General features: G+C 40.2%; 1 protein-coding gene across 1 annotated transcript in view; it reads left to right on the plus strand.

Moving 5' to 3' along the window:
* The window catches only part of LOC130682205 (transcription initiation factor TFIID subunit 1-like), a 144453-nt gene that overhangs the window by 91566 nt on the left and 36128 nt on the right, over positions 1-16759 (plus strand). Inside the window, exons 22-26 of the mRNA XM_057496335.1 lie at positions 2645-2656; positions 9532-9733; positions 10194-10356; positions 11673-11884; positions 14435-14543. Of these exons, the coding sequence (XP_057352318.1) occupies positions 2645-2656; positions 9532-9733; positions 10194-10356; positions 11673-11884; positions 14435-14543 (698 nt within the window). The remainder of the gene's footprint in view (positions 1-2644; positions 2657-9531; positions 9734-10193; positions 10357-11672; positions 11885-14434; positions 14544-16759) is intronic.

Raw genomic sequence — 16759 nt, forward strand, 5'->3', positions numbered from 1 at the left:
CCTCTATTTTTTGGAAAACTTTAAGGAGATTGGGTATTATATCTTCCTTGTATGTCTGATAAAATTCCGAGGTAAATCCATCTGGCCCGGGGGTTTTGTTCTTTGGTAGTTTTTTGATTACTGCTTCAATTTCGTTGCTGGTAATTGGTCTGTTTAGATTTTCTGTTTCTTCCTGGGTCAATCTTGGAAGGTTTTATTTTTCTAGGAAGTTGTCCATTTCTCCTAGGTTTCCCAGCTTGTTAGCATATAGGTTTTCATAGTATTCTCCAATAATTCTTTGCATTTCCGTGGGGTCCGTCGTGATTTCTCCTTTCTCGTTTCTGATACTGTTGATTTGTGTTGACTCTCTTTTCTTCTTAATAAGTCTGTCTAGAGGCTTATCTATTTTGTTAATTTTCTCAAAGAACCAGCTCTTGGTTTCCTTGATTTTTGCTATTGTTTTATTCTTCTCAATTTTATTTATTTCTTCTCTGATCTTTATTATGTCCCTCCTTCTGCTGACCTTAGGCCTCATCTGTTCTTCTTTTTCCAATTTCGATAATTGTGACATTAGACCATTCATTTGGGATTGCTCTTCCTTTTTTAAATATGCTTGGATTGCTATATACTTTCCTCTTAAGACCGCTTTTGCTGTGTCCCACAGAAGTTGGGGCTTAGTGTTGTTGTTATCATTTGTTTCCATATATTGCTGGATCTCCATTTTGATTTTGTCATTGATCCATTGATTATTTAGGAGCGTGTTGTTAAGCCTCCATGTGTTTGTGAGCCTCTTTGCTTTCTTTGTACAGTTTATTTCTAGTTTTATGCCTTTGTGGTCTGAAAAGTTGGTTGGTAGGATTTCAATCTTTTGGAATTTTCTGAGGCTCTTTTTGTGGCCTAGTATGTGGTCTATTCTGGAGAATGTTCCATGTGCACTTGAGAAGAATGTATATCCCGCTGCTTTTGGATGTAGAGTTCTATAGATGTCTATTAGGTCCATCTGCTCTACTGTGTTGTTCAGTGCTTCCATGTACTTACTTATTTTCTGCCCAGTGGATCTATCCTTTGGGGTGAGTGGTGTGTTGAAGTCTCCTAGAATGAATGCATTGCAGTCTATATCCCCCTTTAGTTCTGTTAGTATTTGTTTCACATATGCTGGTGCTCCTGTGTTGGGTGCATATGTATTTAGAATGGTTATATGCTCTTGTTTGACTGAGCCCTTTATCATTATGTAGTGTCCTTCTTTATCTCTTGTTACTTTCTTTGTTTTGAAGTCTATTTTGTCTGATATTAGTACTGCAACCCCTGCTTTCTTCTCACTGTTGTTTGCTTGAAATATGTTTTTCCATCCCTTTACTTTTAGTCTGTACATGTCTTTGGGTTTGAGGTGAGTTTCTTGTAAGCAGCATATAGATGGGTCTTGCTTTTTTATCCATTCTGTTACTCTGTGTCTTTTGATTGGTGCATTCAGTCCATTAACATTTAGGGTGATTATTGAAAGATATGTACTTATTGCCATTGCAGGCCTTAAGTTCGTGGTTACCAAAGGTTCAAGGTTAGCCTCTTTAGTATCTTACTGCCTAATTTAGCTCGCTTATTGAGCTGTTATATACACTGTCTGGAGATTCTTTTCTTCTCTCCCTTCTTGTTCCTCCTCCTCGATTCTTCATATGTTGGGTGTTTTGTGCTGTGCTCTTTCTAGGAGTGCTCCCATCTAGAGCAGTCCCTGTAAGATGTTCTGTAGAGGTGGTTTGTGGAAAGCAAATTCCCTCAGCTTTTGTTTGTCTGGGAATTGTTTAATCCCACCGTCATATTTGAATGATAGTCGTGCTGGATACAGTATCCTTGGTTCAAGGCCCTTCTGTTTCATTGTATTAAATATATCATGCCATTCTCTTCTGGCCTGTAGGGTTTCTGTTGAGAAATCTGACGTTAGCCTGATGGATTTCCCTTTATAGGTGACCTTTTTCTCTCTAGCTGCCTTTAACACTCTTTCCTTGTCCTTGTTCTTTGCCATTTTAATTATTATGTGTCTTGGTGTTGTCCTCCATGGATCCTTTCTCTTGGGGGTTCTGTGTATTTCCGTGGTCTGTTCGATTACTTCCTCCCCCAGTGTGGGTAAGTTTTCAGCAATTATTTCTTCTAAGATACTTTCCATCTCTTTGCCTCTCTCTTCTTCTTCTGGGACCCCTATAATACGGATATTGTTCCTTTTGCATTGGTCACACAGTTCTCTTAATATTGTTTCATTCCTGGAGATCCTTTTGTCTCTCTCTATGTCAGCTTCTATGCGTTCTTGTTCTCTGATTTCAATTCCATCAATGGCCTCTTGCATTCTATCCTTTTTGCTTATAAACCCTTCCAGAGTTTGTTTCATTTCTGCGATCTCCTTTCTGGCATCTTTGATCTCCTTCCGGACTTCATCCCATTTCTCTTGCGTGTTTCTCTGCATCTCTGTCAGCATGTTTATGAATCTTATTTTGAATTCTTTGTCAGGAAGACTGGTTAGGTCTGTCTCCTTCTCTGGTGTTGTCTCTGTGATCTTTGTCTGCCTGTAGCTTTGCCTTTTCATGGTGATAGGAATAGGCTGCAGAACTGGGACGAGTGACGGCTGGAAGGACTTCCTTTCTTGTTGGTTTGTGGCCCTCCTCTCCTGGGAGAACAGCGGCCTCTAGTGGCTTGTTCTGCGCAGCTGCGCACAGACAGGGCTTCTGCTTCCTGCCCGGCTGCTATGGAGTTAATCTCCGCTGTTGCTGTGTGCGTGGCCTGGCTCGGGCAGCTACTCCAAGATGGTGGAGTCGCGTTGGAGCAGGAGCTGCTGGGAGGCTATTTATCTCCGTAAGGGGCCTCCCTGCTCCCTGCAGCCCAGGGGTTAGGGTGCCCAGAGATCCCGGATTCCCTACCTCTGGACTAAGTGTCCCGCCGTGCCCCTTTAAGACTTCCAAAAAGCACCCGCCAAACCAAAACAACGCCCACCAAAAAAAAAGAAAAAAAAATTTTTTTAATTAAAAACAAAAAAAAAATTTTTTTAATTAAAAAAAAAAGGTGGTCGTTCGTTTTTCTTTATTCTCCGGTGCCAGCCTCAGGCCTCTGCTCACCGGTCAGTCTTTCTGCCCTGTTTCCCTAGTATTGGGGTCCCTATCCCTTTAAGACTTCCAAAAAGTGCTCGCCAAAACAAAACAGCAAAAAAGCAAAAAAAAATTGTCGCGCGCTTTTCTTATGTCCTCTGTGGCCCGCCTCCAGTGCCTGCTCACTGTTCTTGCTGCCCTGTTTTCCTAGTATTGGGGTCCCTATCCCTTTAAGACTTCCAAAAAGCGCTCGCCAAAACAAAACAGCAAAAAAGCAAAAAAAAAAAAAAATTGGTGCGCGCTTTTCTTATGTCCTCTGTCGCCCGGCCTCCAGTGCCCGCCCACTGTTCTTGCTGCCCTGTTTTCCTAGTATTGAGCGCCCTGCACTCTGGCCCGGATGGCTGGGGCTGGGTGTTCGGCAGCCCTGGGCTCCGTCTCCCTCCCGCTCTGCCTGCTCTTCTCCCTCCCGCTCTGCCTGCTCTTCTCCCTCCGGGAGCTGGGGGGAGGGGCGCTCGGCTCCCGCGGGTCCGGGGCTTGTATCTTACCCCCTTCGCGAGGCGCTGGGTTCTCTCAGGTGCGGATGTGGTCTGGATATTGTCCTGTGTCCTCTGGTCTTTATTCTAGGAAGGGTTGTCTTTGTTATATTTTCATAGATATATGTTGTTTTGGGAGGAGATTTCCGCTGCTCTACTCACGCCGCCATCTTCCGCCCCTCGTTCTCCATATGAATTTTAAAACTATTTGTTCCAGTTCATTGAAGAATGCTGTTGGTACTTTGATAGGGATTGCATTGAATCTGTAGATTACTTTAGGCAGGATGTCCAATTTAACAATATTAATTCCTAGCCAAGGGCATGGGATGAGTTTCCATTTGTTAGTGTTCTCTTTAATTTCTCTTAAAAGTGTCTTGTAGTTTTCAGGGTATAGGTCTTTCACTTCTTTGTTTAGGTTTATTCCTAGGAATTTTATTCTTTTTTGATGCAATTGTGAGTGGAAAGGTTTTCCTGATTTCTCTTTCTGCTAGTTCATCATTAGCATGTAGGAAAGCAACCGATTTCTGTTTATTAATTTTGTATCCTGCAGCTTTGCTAAATTCAGGTATTTGTTCTAGTAGTTTTGGAATGGAATCTTTAGGGTTTTTTTATGTACAATAACATGTCATCTGCAAATAGTGACAGTTTGACTTCTTCTTTGCCAGTCTGAATGCCTTGTATTTCTTTGTTTTGTCTGATTACCATGGCTTGGACCTCCCATACTCTGTCGAATAACAGTGGGGAGAGTGGGCATCATGTCTTGTTCCCCATCTCAGAGGAAAAGCTTTCAGCTTCTCAGTGTTTTAAGTATGATGTTGTCTGTGTGTTTGTCATATATGACCTTTATTATGTTGAGGTACTTTCCCTCTATACCCATATTTTGGAGATCTTTTATCATGAATGGACGTTGAATTTTGTCGAATGCTTTTTCAGCATCTATGGAGATGATCATGTGGTTTTTGTCCTTTTTGTTGATGTGGTGGATGATGTTGATGGATTTTTGAATGTTGTACTATACTTGCTTCCCAGAGATAAACACCACTTGTATGATGTTTGTGATGTATTTTTGAATTCGGTTTGCTAATATTTTGTTGAGAATTTTTGCATCTATGTTCATCAGAGATATTGGTTTGTAGCGTTCTTTTTTTGTGGGGTGTTTGCCTGGTTTTAGTGTTAGAGTAATGCTGGCTTCATAGAATGTTTGGAAGTATTCCCTCCTCTCCTGTTTTTAGGAAAACTTTAAGGAGAATGGGTATTATATCTTCTCTATATGTCTAATTCAACAGTGAATACATCTGGCTCAGGAGTTTTGTTCTTGGGTAGTTTTTTGATGACTGATTCAATGTTGTTGCTGGTAATCAGTCTGTTTAGATTTTCTGTTTCTTCCTTGGTTAACCTTGGAAGATTGTATTTTTCTAGGAAGTTGTCCATGTCTTCTAGTTTTTCCAGCTTGTTAGCATGTAGATTTTCATAGTATTCTCTCATGATTCTTTGCATTTCTGTGGGGTCCATTGTGATTTTTTCTTTCTCATTTCTGATTCTGTTGATGTGTGCAGTATCTCTTTTTCTCTTAGTTAGTCTGGCTGGGGGTTTATCCATTCTGTTCACTTTCTCACAGAACCAGCTCTTGTTTTCATTGAGTCTTTTCTATTGTTTAATTCTTCTCAATTTTATTTTTTCTCTTATCTTTATTATGTCCCTCCTTCTGCTGACTTTGGGCTTCATTTGTTCTTCCTTTTCCACTTTCAATAATTGTGACTTAAGACTATTCTTTTGGGGTTGTTCTTCCTTCCTTAAATGGGACTGGATTGCTATATAGTTTCCTCTTAGGTTTTCTGCGTCCCACAGAAGTTCGGGCTTTGTGCTGTTGTCATTTGTCTTCATATATTATTGCTGGATCTCTGTTTTAATTTGCTCATTGATTCATTGATTATTTAAAAGCATGTTGTTAAGCCTCCTTGTGATTGTGAATCTTTTTGTTTTCTTTGTACAATTTATTTCTAGTTTTATACCTTTGTGGTCTGAGAAACTGGTTTGTACAATTTCAGTCTTTTTGAATATACCGAGGCTTCTTTTGTAGCCTAGTATGTGGTCTGTTCTGCAAAATGTTCCATGTGCACTTGATACAAATGTGTATTCTCCTGCTTTTGGGAGTAGAGTTCTGTCGATGTCTGTTAGGTCCATCTGTTCTAATGTGTTGTTCAGCGCCTCTCTCTCCTTACTTATTTTCTTCCTGGTTCATCTCTCTTCAGAGTGAGTGGAGTGCTGTAAGTGTCCTAGAATGAATGCATTGCATTCTATTTCCCTCTTTAATTCTGTTAGTATTTGCTTCACATATGTATGTGCCCCTGTGTTCAGTGCATAGATATTTTTAATGCCTTTATCTTCTTGTTGGATTGACCCCTTTATCATTATGTAATGCCCTTCTTTTTCTCTTGTGAGTTTCTTTGTTTTGAAGTCTATTTTGTCTCATACAAGTACTGCATCTCCTGCTTTTTTCTCCCTATTAGTTGCATGAAATATCTTTTTCCACCCTTCACTTTTAGTCTGTGTATATCGTTGGCTTTAAAGTGAGCCTCTTTTGTGCAGCATGTAGATGGGTCTTGTTTTTAATCCATTCTGTGATTCTGTGTCCTTTGATTGGTGCATTCAGTCCTTTTACATTTAGGGCGATTATCGATAGGTATGTGCTTATTGCTATTGCAGGCTTTAGATTCATGGTTACCAAAGGTTCAAGGATAACTTCCTTACTATCTAAGAGTCTTAACTCACTTAATATGCGATTACAAACACAATCTAAAAGTTCTCTTTTTTCCTCCTCCTTTGTCTTCCTCCTCCATTCTTTATATATTAGTTATCATATTCGGTACTCTTTGACTATCCATTGAATGACTTTGGATGTAGTGCAGTTAATTTTGCATTTGTTTAGTAAATAACTGTTCTACTTTCTTTACTGTGGTTTTATTACCTCTGGTAACAACTATTAAACCTTAGGAATACTGCCATCTGTAGCAGTCCCTCCAAAATACATTGTAGAGATTGTTTGTGGGAGGTAAATTCTCTCAGCATTTACTTTTATGCAAATTGTTTAATCCCTCCTTCAAATTTAAACGATAATCTTGCTGGATAAAGTATTCTTGGTTTGAGGCCATTCTGCTTCATTGCATTAAATACATCATGCCACTCCCTTCTGGCCTGTAAGGTTTCTGCTGAGAACTATGATGATAACTTGATGGGCCTTCCTTTGTATGTGATCTTATTTCTCTGTCTGGCTGCTTTTAACAGTCTGTCCTTACCTCTATCTTTGCCATTTTAATTACTATATGTCTTGGTGTTGTCTTCCTTGGGTCCCTTGTGCTGGGTGATACGTGCACCTCCATGGCCTGAGAGACTATGTCCTTACCCAGATTGGGGAAGTTTCCAGCAATTACCTCCTCAAGACAGTTTCTATCCCTTTTTCTCTCTCTTCTTCTGGTATTCCTATAAGGCAAATATTTTTCCATTTGGATTGGTCACACAGTTGTCTCTATATTCTTTCATTCTTAGGGATCCTTTATTCTCTCTGTGCCTCAGTTTCTTTGTATTCCTCTTTTCTAGTTTCTGTTTCATTTATCTTCTCCTCCATTGTATCTAAACTGCTTTTAACAGCTTCCACTGTGGTCATCAACAATTGCATCTCCCACCAGAATTCATTCTTGAGATCTTGAATATTTTTCTGTACCTCCATGAGCATGTTAATGATTTTTATTTTGCTCTCTGTTTCAGGAAGATTCATGAGGTCTGTGTCATTTAAATCTTTCTCAGGTGTTGGCTTTATAATTTTACTTGGAACCAGGTTCCTTTCACGTTTCATGTTTGTATATGGCGCTCTCTAGTGCCCAGAAGCTCTAGTGTCTGGAGCTGCTCAGCCCCTGAAGCAATATCATGGGTTACAGGGGAATGATATTGGTGCCTGGGGGGAGGAAAGAGCTGTGCCCTGCTTCCCAGCTGCTATGCCTGTCTCCACTGCCTGAACCAGTGGACCGAACACACAGGTGAAAGTGTCTATGCTTTGCGTCTGTAGTTGATGTAAATGGATCTCCCTCTGTCTGGCCTAATGCCAGAGTTGGGTTTGCCAGTTTGCAAGTCAGGTGGGGCTGGCTGGGAGAAAGGCACACTTGGGTGTGTATCACCGAGGGGGTCCTTGGTGGTGCGTAGGCAGCCAGGAAGCTGGAGCACCTAAAGACTGTGAAACCTCCTAACCTGCTGGGCAGAGTGTATCTGGACAATTTTGTCTACTTTCCTTTCTCCTGAGCAGTAAGCTCTGTGCAATCCTTGTCCCTTTAGCAGCCGTCTTGCCAAGGGTTTACTTGTTAGGAAGCTTCTCAGACTGCCCACCTTTCTTTTGTCACCAAGCAGCTGGGTAAGGATCCCTGCTTTCCACAAGCTGCTGGAATCTCAGTCTCTCCAGGAGTTCTGCCTGTCTTAGCTTTCCAATCTCCTAATTGTGGGAGTACCCTGAAAACACCATAAACGGTAGGTTTGTGCTCACAGAGCAGATCTCCCGAGTTAGGTATTCAGCAGTCCCAGGCCTCCATTCCCTCTCTGCTCCATTTCTGTACCTCCTGCTGGTGAGGAGGGGTGTTGTAAGGGCCTTGTTCCCACTGGGCCACAGTTTTGGTACATTATCCTGTTCCGGGTGGTCTGCTCTTTTCTCCAGTTGTATGTAGTCTGGTGTAGTCCTGTTTCCTATTGGTCTTTCAGGATTTCTTGAATTTATTATATGTGGCTTTAGGAGGAAACCTCTGTCTCACCTCTCACGCTGCCATCTTTAATCCTCCTTCCTGAAGTTCTTCTTTTGAGAAGTGTCAGTTCAGATCTTATGCCCATCTTTTAATCGGGTTAGTTGCTTTTTGTGTGTTAAGGCATGTGGGTTCTTTATTTATTTTGGACGATAACTCCTTGTCTCATAAATCATTTATGAATACATTCTCCCATACTGTAGGATGCCTTTTTGTTCTACTGATGGTGTCCTTTGCTGTACAGAAGCTTTTTAGTTTGAAGTACTCCTGCTTGTTCTTTTTTGCTTTTGTTTCCCTTGCCTGAGGAGATGTGTTCATAAACAAGTTACTAATGTTTATATTCAAGAGAGTTTTGCTTATGTTTTTATCTAAGTTTTATGGTTTCATGACTTCATTCAGGTCTTTGATCCATTCAGGTTTACTTTTGTGTATGGAGTTAGAAAGTAATCCAGTTTCTTTCTTTTACGTATGTCTGTCCAGTTTTGCCAACACCCGTTGAAGGGGCTGTCATTTCCCTATTGTATGCCCATGGCTCCTTTATCACATATTAATTGGCCATGTATGTGTGGGTTTATATCTGGGCTCTCTGTTCTAGTCTATTGATCTATGGCTCTGTTCTTATGCCAGTAGCAGATTGTCTTGATGACTTTGGCTTTGTAGTAGAGCTTGAAGTTGGGGAGCATAATCCCCCCTGCTTTATTCTTCCTTCTAAGGATTACTTTGGATATTCGGTTTCTTTTGTGGTTCCATATAAATTTTAGAACTATTTGGTCTAGTTCATTGAAAAATGCTGTCAGTATTTTGATAGGGATTTCATTGAATCTGGGTACTTTTCTTACGATGATCATCAGCTGTTTCCTGCTTTGACTTTTCTCTTGTGCTATTCAGAGGAATGAGAATATACCTCTTGCTGCTCTGTCACCTATAACAACATGTAGTTTTTGGAGAACTTTTCAGATTTTGTACTTATAAAAACAGGAACATTGACGGTAGTAAAGTGAAATCATGAAAAGACAAATCAATGTATTTGGGGGGCTGGTGGTGACTTTGGTTCTTTCTGTAGAGCCATGGTTTTGTGGCATGTAGAGCTTCACTGTCTCTACCCAATCCCAAGAAAATGGCTCTTTGAGTCATAGGGGTCGTTTGTCGAAATCTATTTCTGCCTTGCAGCAGCAGCAGGAAACAGTCACAGAGACAATGACACAGCTTTTGTGACTAGCCTGTACTCTTCTGCCACTGGCCGTTGTCTTAAGATTTATCGCACATTTCAAGAAGAAGAAGGGAAAGAGTATGTTCGCTGTGAGATAGTGAGAAAGCCAGCTGTCATCGATGACTATGTGCGTATACGGAACACAAAAGATGAGGAATTCATGTGAGTTTAATTAACCAGTGTGGTGTGGTAAGGAGAATGAGAAGAATGCTGGGGAATTGGGGTAAGGGTGGGTGCTTCAGTTCTAGAAACTGTTTTCTGTACCATTTTCCCTAGAAATCTGTTAACTGGGAGCAGTCTTGTCTTCATTTACATCTTTGGGTTTGAAGCCAAAGATCACAGGGAGAACTTCAAATATGCCACCAAAAAGGCATGCTTTCAGTTCCCCCTGGGTCCTTTGCATTTTAGTTGTTTGGTTGTTAAAAATATTAGGGTTTACTCACAACTTCTCAGAGGCCTCTGTGCCCGTGCAAGGCTGATGATTAAGGGAGATGGGGATGCCAGGTACTCCCTTGTTTTTCCCTCTGGATGGATTAATTTAGTTTTGAGATGTTCAGCTAATAGAACAGTCTTGTTAGTTAAAGTGCTCATGGTTCTGTGATATTTTTCTCTTTGTTGTTAGTCAAAAATTTGCCCTTTTTGATGAGCAGCATCGAGAAGAGATGAGAAAAGAATGGCGCAGGATTCAAGATCAGCTGAGGCGGTTTAAGAGGAACCAGGAAAATGAGAAGCTGAAGGGCCCTCCTGAGAATCCCCAAAAAATGAAGGAGCGTCCTGGCCTAAAAGTAAGTATGATGTGGCATGATCAAAAAGAAGAAAGCAACCTTTCCCTTTAGCTTTTGGTATCCTCCCTTACTGGGAATGAGGGCAGTGTCATGCAAAGCTAGTTTCAAATGATGTGGCTGCTTGGGTGTTAACAGTACTGGTGTGACTTATACTGATACCACCAATTTGGTGCCCTTGGGGGTAATTTTATACTTCGTCTGTTGGAAGAATTTTCTAGGAGTTGAGATAGGTTTGGTTTTTTACATGCATGTTCATGTACTTAGATACATATTTACACACACATGTATCTTATTTTTGAATTTTACAAATTAACAGAAGCAACAGAAAAAAACACAATATGGGTTGCTTTGCATAACCCAGATGGTACTGTACAATGTAGCTATAATATGACTCATAAAATGAGGCAAATATGGTACAATGGAAAGAGCCATGGAATTGGAAACAAGATCTGGACTCAGGTTCTGGTTTTACCATTTGATAGCTCTGTGACCTTAACCTCCTCAAGCCTATTTTCTATGAAATGACACCTGTCCCACAGTGTTGTTGTATTAAGTGACCTAATATATGAGAAGCACTTTATAAACTGTTAAATTCTTGACAGACATAAACTGCTGTTATGTGTACTGAGGTCATTAGTATTTTAGTGTTTCTTTCTTGTAGGTGACATGATATAAATGTGACATAGTACTGACCTCAGTTTTTCTTATGGTATTATTGATATCTGAAGGTTTCACTTGAAAAACAATCTGGTTACTACATTTGCCCATATTGAGTTTCCCCATACCCCATTGCAGTCACTGTCCATCAATGTATTAAGATGCCACAGAGTCACTGCTTGTCTTCTCTGTGCTACACTGAGTACCGACTGCATTTTATAGATGAAACTGAGGTCAGTTTCAAAACTGAGATGGAGACTTGGTATTATTGAGCCTTTTCCTTTTGGCTGAGAATATACCCATGCTAGCTGCCTATGCGGCTGAATGCAGCCTTGGGCCAGCCTTGAACTTCCAACAGCCTTTCTCCTGCATGTTTGACATTATCAATGTTTACAATTTAACAGTGAGTAAATTCCTCTCCCTTTTCTTCCTCACTTGATTTTTAAAGAAATCATCGGTCTCTGTATTTCATTTTATTTTTAATGTATCAGTTCCATACATGCACTTTTGTCTAGTGGTTTCTGGTTGAAAGGCCTATAACAATTCTATTAGAAAAAAGTTCTGAACCTGCCTTTGTTTCTCTCCTGGCTTGCATATATTTTTTAACACTAGCATGCAGCCTACTTACTCCTGTTATGTTGATACTTTTCTTTTTGCAGCAGAAATGTGGGGCTTGTGGTGCCATTGGGCACAGGAGGACAAACAAATTCTGCCCCCTCTATTATCAAACAAATGCCCCACTTTCCAACCCTGTTGCCATGACTAAGGAGCAGGAGAAGGAGTTGGAAAAGACAGTCATTCATAGTGATAATGAAGAACTTATCAAGGTTGAAGGGACCAAGATTGTTTTGGGGAAACAGCTAATTGAGAGGTAAGGGAAAGCAGATCTGTTGGAGGCTGACGACACTGATGGGTGGCAGGGGTGGATGTGATGTGTTTTCTGCAGTTAACATTGATGGATTTTCCTCAGTAATTTTTGCCAGTAATGAAAATTAGTCTTTTGTCATGAAGCACTCAAGTTCCACTAATTACCATTGGATGTGCTACCGAACTTTCCTGAGTCTCAGTTTCCTTATTTACAAAAGAGAGCTACCCATACCAGGGTACCTATGACGATAAACTGAGATGGACTATATAGAACATGTAGAACAGTGCCTGACATATTATAGATGCTCTTCCTATTCTACTTGCCAGCACTGGTAATATTCTTAAGGTCCCTAACCACAGTATTCTGATAGTGAACCATCCAAATAGATCAAGGAGACATAAACGATGCTTGTATGTACCTGTCTCTTGCCCTCAGAGAATTTGATATTGATAATCAAGTGGAGAAGTTTTTAATGAAAAAAGATTTTCCCCCTAACTTTATAGTTTGAAATTGGAAACCTACAGAAAGTTGGAAGAAGAATACAGTATACTAGTCCTTTAAACTCATCAACTGTTAAAACTTTTGTCACATTTGCTTCATCTTAAATCTGAACCGTGTTTTTCCTGAACCATTTGGAAGTAAGTTGCTGGCATCATGACATTTTAGTCATGAACTCTTTCACACACATCTTCTAATAAGGACATACCATAATACTGTTATTACAGCTAGGAAAATTAACACTGATTAAATCATATCTGATATTCAGTATTCAGAGTTCCCTGGTTGTCTCAATGCTCTATTGCATATCCTCTGTGCAGGATCCAATCCCAGTTCAAACATTAAGCGTTTTGAGTGTCTCTCAGTCTAGAACTGTCCTCTGCACCTGTTTTGTTTTTCATGTCATGTCTTTGGCAAGGTTAGTACACAGGTAATATTATGTACTTACTACACCACATCAGGAAACACATTATGTCAGGTTTTCTCATGATTTTTGATCTTGTTAAAGTGATCCCGCATATCCCACTGTAATAAATATATGTTTTACCTTTATAATTAATAAGAGGGTGAATAATCTGTTCCCAAACAATCTTTCTCTTAGTAGGTTTAGTATTGATGATCATTGCTTAACTCAATTGTTTTGTTAGGAGTTGCAAAACAGTGGTTTTTATATGTAGCATTCTTCCCGCATTAACTGGCATGCTCTAAAGAAGAGTTTTCCCTCCCTTTTGTTTGAGTATTACTATGGATTCTGAAATTCTTTCCTTTGTAAGCTTAATGTCTTGTAACTCATTAACATCATTATTAATTTTGATGTTCATTTTGTCTTAAACTTGACCTCTTCCAGCTATATCCTTTGTCCTTTTGAAATGACCCTATAAATCTTTGGGAAGTCCTTCTCTTTCTGACACAAGATGTTCTAGGCTATCCTTGAAATTTCCCTGTCCAAGACCTAGAGTCAGCCAGTTTTCCAACGAGCTGTGGTTCCTTTTATTAGGGATGGTATTTAGAAAACCAAGATCTAGATGTTAGGTATGCTCATTGTCACTAAGATATCATTGCTTCTAGGCTTTTAGTAGACAGAACTAGGAAGTGTACATATATCTGTAAATCACAACTTCATTATGATACCTCTAATTCAGACTCTTCTTCATCTTCCCCCATTCCATATTTGTATCCTTCCTGTCATTCCCAACATCAACTTATTTATTCATTTTCTCTGTTCTTAATACAGTTTGAGAATTACAATACTAATACCTCTACTATCAACAAATATATGAAGTAGATTTATGGTGTTTTCTGTAATTTGTTGTCCTTGGACTGTATGTCACTGAAGTTGTGCAGTCAGGGTATGATACTCAAAATATATTCGAATTCTTTTTCGTGTGTAATTTCTTTATGAATTTGATATAGTTATAGTCATTTGTTTATTTATTGAGGTAAAATTGGTATATGACATCATATGTTTCAGGTGTACAACATTTTAACTTGATATTTATATCGTGACCACCACCATAAGTCTTGTTTCCATCTATCACCATACAATTTGTTTCTGTTTCTATTAAGTTTTGGGATCTTTTTTCCATCCTTGTTGATTTATGTTTTTGGTATCTGTAACAGTCATGTTTTGCAGCACATTAGAAAAGGAGAATGTAGTATCTTGATCCCATACAATGGAAGGCATGAAGGTGGGTTTTTAATGACTGAGGGAAAAACAAACTTGTTTTTCTTTTCAAACCACTTTTAATACCATTCATGTTTCCATTCTGAGTAACTTAAGTTTCCTAAGACTTTAACCCTAAAAACATTGGAGCTGGAAGGATTCCTGGAATTCCTTTAGCCTAGTTCCCTTATCTTCCATAAAGAAAAGCGAGGTGAAGTTACAGCTTGCCTTGGCTGATCTGAGCCTTAGAATACAGATGTCTAGCTTTTGGTTTGGCTTCCCCCCCCACCCCAGGCTTTTGCTCTGGTACTTTGGACATTTTCATTGCAGTTGCTTTTTTTCTGGCAACTAGAAATAGGGACCACACACTATGAAAGTGTTATTGATTGCAGTGCACATGAAGTTCGCAGAAAATCTCTGGTTCTCAAGTTCCCTAAACATCAATTTCCTCCAAAGAAGAAACAGCGAATTGGAACCACTGTTCACTATGACTATTTGAATGTGAGTATTTGTATTGCTTCTTTAGGACCAGATGGGGTTCGTATTGGTTCCCCCCACCCTCTAAGCCATGGCTGTGGCACATCCTTAGATTCTCCTTTTTTCTTTGCCCTGAAAACTATATGTAGTGTTTATTACAAGATTTCCAAACTATATTTATCTAGCTAGAAAGTATTGGGTTTTTCAAGTCTGAAGATACATTCTGGGACGAAGGTGCTCAAGATGGCATCATGAGTAGAGCGGTGGAAATATCCTCCCAAAACCATATATATTTTCAAAATACAGCAAATACAACTATTCCTAAAAGAGAGACCAGAAGATATAGTACAACATCCAGGTTACATCTACATCTGCGAGAGCTCAGCATCTCACGAAAAGGGTAAGATTCAAAGCCGTGACCTGGCGGGATCTGAGCACTCCCCCAACCCCAGCTCACTGGTAGGAGGAAAAGAATCAGAGTGGGGAGGGAGTGGAAGCACAGGGCTGCTAAATAACCAGCCCTAGTAATCTGCACCGGGAGCACAGACAAACATTGCATGGTGTACTGGATATTAGAGAAATGGAAAAGTAAAGTCTGAGACAGAGTCTGTGAGCAGGTCCACACAGCCAGCTCTCCTAGGACAAAAGAAAAGTAGGTGCTTTACAAGTTTTAAAGAGACAGTGGTTTAACGGGTAGACAAAATTGTCCCAGCACATGCATCCAAGCAGACTGGGAATCTTAAGGAACGTCAGACACCCTAATCCACTGGGTGGCAATGCAGTTCTGAAGCCCATCATGTCAATAAGCAAGCTGCCGTTTGTTACCCTCCACTGGCAATGCAAGGAAACAGCTCACTGCTAGGAAATTGCTGCAGACCAGCTGTGAAGCAGCCCCATCCACAGAAACCCACACAGAGTCTTCTGCCAGCATGCAGCTAACCGGGCCAGACCCCAAGGCTTTGCACCAGAGACAGAGGAAACTGGCGCAAAGTCCAGAAGGGACGAAGGGGTGCTGTTCTCATAGGAGAACATGCCATGTGCTTGCAACCCCTGGCAGTGCCCTGGGCTATCCCAATGGCCACACTAAGCACAGCAGCTCAGGGTATTAACCCAGAGATGGTTCCCTGTGTGTGGTTAACTGGCACAGGCATCGGAGAAGGCAAGGTTACCAGCAAAGAGGAAATGGACTATGTTCTCTCAGCTGACACATGTGCCACTTGCCAGTGATCACTTCTCTTGCCATGAAAAGCCAAAAGAACCTGGTCCAGTCCAAAATCACTCAAACATTGCCAGAGAGAGGGCCTGGCAAGAAAGATATAACCAATCTTCCTGGAAAAGGATTAAAAACAAAAGTCATAACCATGCAGATGGAACTGCAGAGAAATATGCAAGAGCTAAGTGATGAAGTCTGGAGGGAGATAATAAAAACAAAACAATAAAAAGAAGGATGTAAAGAGGAGACTGGATGAGGTGCAAGAGACTGTTAATGGACTAGAAATAAGAGAACAGGAATACAGAGAAGCTGAGCCAGAGAAAGATAAAAGGATCTTTAGGAATGAAAGAATGTTAAGAGAACTGTGTGTCCAATCCAAATGGAATAATATTCGCATTATAGAGGTACCAGAGAAGAAGAGAGAGAAAAAGGGATAGAAAGTGGCTTTGAAGAAGTAATTGCTGAAAACTTCTCCAAGCTGGGGAAGAAAATAGTCTCTCAGACCACGGAAACCCACAGATCTCCCAACACAGGAGACCCAAGGAGGACAACATCAAGACATATAATAATTAAAATGGCAAAGAACAAATACAAGGACAGAGTATTAAATGCAGCCAGAGAGGGAAAAATGGTCACCTAAAAAGGAAAACACATCAGGCTATCATCAGACTTCTCAACAGAAACCTTACAGGCCAGAAAAGAATGGCATGATATATTTAATGCAATAAAACAGAAGAGCCTTGAACCAAGAATCCTGTATCCAACATGATTATCATTAAAATTTGAAGGAGGGATTAAACAATTTCCAGACAAGCAAAAGTTGAGGGAATTTGCCTCCCACAGATCACCTCTACAGGATATTTTAAAGGGACTGCTCTAGATGGAAGTACTCCTAAGGCTAAATACAGGTCACCAGAGAAAATAAAATCACAGCAAAGATAGCAGGCCAACCAAATACAAACAAAAGGCAAAAAATAAATCAGCTATATACAAAATCAGTCAAGGAAAACACAAAGGAGCACTGAAT

Source organism: Manis pentadactyla, chromosome Y (genome assembly GCF_030020395.1).
Source record: "Manis pentadactyla isolate mManPen7 chromosome Y, mManPen7.hap1, whole genome shotgun sequence".
Taxonomy (NCBI): Eukaryota; Metazoa; Chordata; class Mammalia; order Pholidota; family Manidae; genus Manis; species Manis pentadactyla.